At 48.5% G+C, this 6,116-nt stretch overlaps 1 protein-coding gene across 1 annotated transcript in view; it reads left to right on the top strand.

The window, feature by feature from the left end:
* The first annotated feature begins 4,817 nt into the window (after positions 1–4,817).
* The window catches only part of ST8SIA1 (ST8 alpha-N-acetyl-neuraminide alpha-2,8-sialyltransferase 1), a 172,929-nt gene continuing 171,630 nt past the window's right edge, over positions 4,818–6,116 (top strand). The window contains exon 1 of the mRNA XM_012640999.1: positions 4,818–5,053. Coding sequence (XP_012496453.1) covers positions 4,818–5,053 — 236 coding nt within the window. The remainder of the gene's footprint in view (positions 5,054–6,116) is intronic.

Below are 6,116 nucleotides of genomic sequence, written 5' to 3' on the forward strand. Positions count from 1 at the left end.
AAAAAAAAAAAAAAAAGAAGGAGGTCTTAAAAAGAGGCCAGGAGTGAGAGAAATGCCCTTCCTCCTGATGAGATGGGCACATGAGATAAGAAACCGTGTGAGTGGGCTTCACCTGAGGGTGTTAGGCAGGAATGCAGCTGTTTGATTGGAGATCTCCTGCACATGTCAGAATCTGTAGGTCTTCTCCTCTGGGCTGGTCCATCTCTAGAGAGTTAGCCTCCTGTTCTAAGCCAGGCTGGGATGAGATCTAGAGGCTTCACTGCTCACTTTTAAAAACTTTCAAACAAATCTTGGATTTTGTTTCTTTCATTAGCTCCACCTCCAGAGGTCCCAGGTGCCTCTAATTTCTGGCCTTTTAACAGCTCTGGCATCAAAATTAGCTCAATACTTGTTGGCCTCTCTCTATGCCCTCCTCCCTGTGCCGCCCCCCTCCAATATCACTTTAAAGTCCAAACCTTTGTCCATTCTGATAAATCGGTTATCACTTGTTTAATTGCTTTCCCGCTTGTGAACTCTTTGACACTGTTTATCTGCTTTTGCATCCTTTATTTTGTCATGTTCTTGTGGGTGTATTCCTCTTTTACTCCTCTACTGTCCTTTTAGTGGGATCATAATGGAGATAAGCAAATGTATTTATTCAGATGAACTACATTTATAACTTTTCTCAATCTACATTATTTATCTTGGTGTTGTAACTGGTTGTGAAAAAGGTATGATTTTATGCTTTTGACTCTCTTCCAAGTCATTCTTATAAAAAGAACTTGAGCAGAGACTAAAGAAAGATCTTTTTGAATTTTTTATGTCAAATCATTGATAATTCTATCTGATCTTTTGGAGTCCAGGTCTTTTTTGTTTGTTTGTTTTTTCAGGATATTGTGGGGTACAAACATTTTGGTTACATGTTTATGTAATCTTTTAATGAGAGGCCTTCTTGTGGCGATTAATCTTTGTTTCCACCCACGTTAGCGCCAAGCTTGTGTCCCATTCACTCTGATCTTCTTTTTCCCTCTTGGTCGCTCCCTACTTCTCGCTGAGAGGTGCTGCTTTCCTCTCTTCCTTGCCTCAATTCTGTAGTGGTTCTGTCTCTTACACTGGCTTCCACTACAACTCTGATGTCACAGAAGCTTGCATCAAGTTTAGCTATCGTATCAAGTTGCTTTGCACATCCTGTTGACTGGTTCCATAGGTTACTTGCCAAGATAAGGAATGGCTGTTCACCGAGAGAAAAGTCTTTAGTGCCTGTAAGATCCTTTATGAGTTGGTGAATGGTCTATGATAGACAAGTTAGTTACAATATAATACTTATGGAGGAGGCATTTATACCATTGTTGCTGTCTTTGGTAGTTAGGACTAAATATGTTAGAATAGTCTTCCCTCTGCTCTCACATTGTTCTTCTAAAAGAAGACTAGGGACACCGGTAAAATACAGTCATGCATTACTGCTGGTTTTCAGTTAGTCGTATGTTCCAGAATAACAAAGTGAATATTATTATTCTACAGATAGTAAAAACAATGCCCATAGTTTATGTAACACAGTAAGACATATAACAAGTAAGTGACAGAGATGAATTTTGAGCCAGGCTAGCCTGACACTAAAGCTGGGGCTCATTCTACCTGATTCCTGCCGTTATGTTTTTCTAATAAACATTTCTAAAGTTTTAAAAGTGGTTGTCCCTAAGCAAATCCTATTTGTGTCCTCTAAGCATACTCAGATGCGGAAATATAAAAGAATACTTAAGCTACCTGCTATAAGTCATATAAAAATATGGCTAAATATCAGGTAAACTATTTTATTTAAAACATTAAAACTTGGGGGTTCATTTTTTCCTTAAACAGTGCTGCCTTAGCAATAGCCTGAATACATTTGAGGCTCTCATTACAAAATCAAACAACAATTATTTGTTGAGTGTGTATGTGCTCAAGCCTGAGTTGGTACCTGGAGGAACAGGAAGAAAATATGAAATATTGTTCTTGCTCTTCTCCTAGACATGCAGGCATGCCACATGGAATCCTAATTTCATCAAAAGCACAGGCTTTTCATTTGATATATGAGACCAAATACTCTCCCTGTATAGTTGGTGAGACAAGGTTACATATGAAAAATGCTAGCAATACAACACAACACGTCTAAGTGTTTAATCATCTGTCAGGGCCAGCAAATACTGCAGCATTCAGAGCAGGAGGTCAAAGGGAATAGGAGCAGAAACCACGAATATTTATTGAGTTCCTGCCCCATGAAGCCTGTGCTTTAGGTGGTCTGGGAACACATTATTGAGTGAGAAATTTCTAGCGATGTGGCTTATCTTTGAATGATGCATTGGATTTGTACAGAGAAAGAAAAAAAAGCATCCCATGCATATAAAATGCAGATGGCAACCCTGTGACAGAAATGATCCCCCTGAGACTTGGAAGGGTGAGGGGAATGGCCTGATTAGATTTGGTGTTCACGCTAAAGAAAATCAGGGAATAAGGTTGGGTTGTGGGGTGGAGCAAAAGTCCACAAGGGTAGAATTCTTAGCTTGCAGAAGAGAGAAAAACAGCATATTGCGTCACAGAAGTCTTTTGCTATAAGGCATGACGTTAATGCATTTTTATGCTCTTAAGTGGGGAAACATTTACACAACTCCTTCATAACTGCAATATGCCTTATTTTCATTAGTTTACTTATTTTTTATTTACAAGTATCCCTTGGACTTGTGGAAGAAAAGAGAAATTGGGGTGGTTTGTGTTTTATTTAAATCATAAAAATAAAGGTGGCAGATGATTTATCCACAGCCCTGGCAACCATAGGAAAAGCCCCTCCTTCCTTCCCCCTTTTGACAACAGAAGAGGGCTGGCTGATTACTTTGCAGGACTTAAGGTGATCTTCATTTTAAAGAATCTGCATTAAGCTCCACTGTGGCAAGATGTAACTTTGGGATTTCAGGGATTCCCGTCTCTCCTGATTTACCCAAGTAGGAGAGATGTTTCTTGGGCAAGCCTGCCAGTGGAGGGCAGTAGGTTATTCAACTAGAAGAGCACAGCAGCGTTGGGAGAATGACACGACTGTAGTCATCTGGGATACTACTTCGTTTTTGGTAAATAACTTTGCATCAATTTGTCAAGTTTCATCTCTTATTGGAGAAAGATGCTAGAAAAAGATACCAGGCCACCTAGCAGTCAGTGTAGGCTATTCTGGGCACCGCAGCCTGGGCAGTTGAGCAAATGGATTATGACTTTTAGATTCTGGTTTCGTGATGACTAAGCTGACCAGGTTAGTAGGCTGCGGCTTTCCTCTTTGTCCTTGCACGCTTTAGCTTGAAGAGATGCTTAAGCAAATAGAATAGGCAACCGCTAGGAGGTACCCGAGCTATGCGCCGGCAGCCCTGGCGAGCAGAAATGGCTAACGCTGGCTCCCTGGGGTCGGCGGGTCCAGGCGGGTGGCGCTTTTCCAAGGTCACGGTTGCGATAAGCTTATCTGCGGAGCGAGAAGGACTTTTAAGAACTAACGGTCTTTTAGTCTAAATCGCGGAGGAGGAGAGCGCGCCTCTAAAGCATTGTCACATCCTGAGGTCTGAGTGCTTGGGCACCAGCTGCCTGCACATCTGGATGCAGCAATTCTTTTCCCTGCAGGGCGGAGGCGAGGCGGAGGACCCGGTGTGCACGCACCTCCTCGTGCGCGCGCTCGCTTGCGCCCGTGAGCGTCGGTGTGTGTGTGTGTGTGTGTGTGTGTGTGTGTGTGTGTGTGTGTACGCGCGCGCACCCGAGAGTCGGCTGGAGTCGCGGCTCCGGGACCGGCTAATGGGGGTGGTGGGGGGCCCAGGAAGGAGTAAATCTCCGCCAGCTTCCTCGCTCCTCGCTGCCACCCAGTTTAACCACCACCCAGTTTAAGAAAGATGAGGGTGACGGGGGCAGGGTGCCAGCCCGGGCACGCCGGCCGCGTGTCGGAATATCAGCCAGTCTCCGCCACACTCAGTGATTTATACATTTACATCGTGGGGCGGGGGCTGTTATTTTGTATTGTCTGCCTTTATCTCCGGAGAGCAAAGGCAGGAGAGCGGGGTGCGCGCTCCGGGCGAGCGTCGCGGCTCCGCACGGGCCGAAGGAGGCAATTTTGCGGGTGGGGGAGGGAGGGGAGACCTTGATTTCCACCAATCCCCGCGCGCGTGTCTGCGGAGTCCGGGGCGCAGCGGAAGGCTGCGGCGCGCCGCTGAATGAACTGATGAGAGCGAGTTCTTTTCTTCTCCGGGAGGGGTGGGGAGCGAGGGTCCTGGCGGGCGAGGCGGGGGAGCGCGGGGCAGGATAGCGGTCCTGGGCCGCCGTGGAAATTTCCAAGGACTTGGTGCGGCGCGGAGAGCGCGCCTGGGGGGTGCCCGGCGGCGCGGCGGCGCGGGAGGCGGCGAAGGGCGAAGGAGAGTCGCTCGGAAGGGGACGCCGCGGGCCAAATGTCTGGGAGCGAGCCCAGCCTTTTCCCGGACCGTCGCTGAGGGCGACCGTGATGCTGCAGAACCGGCGGGAGCGACTCGCCACCGCCGCTCTCTGCTCCTTCGGAGACCCCAGCGCCCGCCTTCTGCAGGGGAAGCGACCATGGCCATAGCTCCTGACTTGCGCCCCGGCCACTTCCCCTAGAAAGAAATCCTTGAAAAAGTTGCATTTTAAAACATCCTTGCGCTGACCTTCGGAGCCGTGGGGGCCGAAGAAGCGTGCGTGCCTGTGCAAGCAAGAAAGCCAAAGGTGTCTTGTGCATGGGGGGCTGGCGGTGGGGGGACCCTCCGCCGCCACTTCGCCTAGCTTTGTGCTAAGGCTCCGGTCCCCGCCCCCTGGACGCCGGGGTTGCGATGACCCCTTGCGGGCGGGCCCGGCGACACACATCCAGGGGGGCCATGGCCGTACTGGCGTGGAAGTTCCCGCGGACCCGACTGCCGGTGGGTGCCAGTGCTCTCTGCGTCGTGGTCCTCTGTTGGCTCTACATTTTCCCTGTCTACCGGCTGCCCAACGAGAAGGAGATCGTGCAGGGGGTGCTGCAGCAGGGCACCGCGTGGAGGAGGAACCAGACAGCGGCCAGAGTGTTCAGGTACTCCTGCCCTCGCGGCTCCTCCCCTCTAGCGTCCTTTCCTCCCAGTGAGCCGAGGACAGGGTCACCGGCGAGGACCGCCTCGCACCTCTCTCAGAGGCATCCGTTTCATCTAGTCTTTCTTGTCCTGTCCCCTCTTTTGTGCCATTCCCAACCTGGAGACTTTAGTCGGGGTCCCTTCCCACCCCTTACCCCAAGAGATGTGCAGACACCTGCTTTGCGCATGGAGAGATTGTACACTTTTCTTCCCAGCCCTGAGTTGTATTTAACAATTTGCCGATAATCCATGGGAAGGAGAACCCAGGATAACTTTAGTGTTTTGCACTGAATGAGAATTTGTTTCTTGGGCTCTGCAGACATTTGAAGCTATGGAGAACCAGAGGCAGGAAAGAGCCGTCTTTCCTAGGTTAGAGGAGCAGTTGCTAACATAAATTGTCAGTGTGGGAGTGATGGGCAAGTCTTGGGCAGTGAAAACACCAACGGATCCTGCAGCTTTGTGCAGTGTGCCCACCGCAAATACAGAGCTCTTAACTGACTGTGCAATGTTACGTTGAAATAACAACAACTTCCTAATATCATCTCTTCATTTTATGCACCACAAACCGATTCTTTAGAAGGGTGAGTTACTTGCCCAAGGTCATTTCCTTTGACGTGTGGGTGCTGGAATTTTCATCACTTAAAGCTCCAAAGCTCCCAGTTCCTTTTCTTGGCACAGGCTATGGATGCCTCTGGAAGATGGGAGATGTACTTTAGGTAGGGATTTGGAATCAGAAAACAAACAAAAAAACCAAAGCCAGGGTGGAAATCAGAACTCTGAGAATCATTCAGAGGTTGTAGTTTCCCTTCCCTTCTGGGAATTTTAGATTAAATGTCTAAAAATAAGTTCCTGGCAGCAGGGGGTTGTGCAGTTAGGTTGGTGGGAAGGCAGAGGTGCTTTCTTCCTCTTCGTCTCCCCAGGCTTGTTGAGGGTACACCCCAGCTTCCACCACTGGGAGATGCCCCTTTCTCCTTTAGTCTCCGGGGCTGAAGATGCTGCGGGTGGCTCTTCCTGTGATTGTGTGGT

Source organism: Propithecus coquereli, unplaced genomic scaffold, assembly GCF_000956105.1.
Source record: "Propithecus coquereli isolate 6110/MARCELLA unplaced genomic scaffold, Pcoq_1.0 Scaffold16, whole genome shotgun sequence".
In the NCBI taxonomy this organism is placed as follows: domain Eukaryota; kingdom Metazoa; phylum Chordata; class Mammalia; order Primates; family Indriidae; genus Propithecus; species Propithecus coquereli.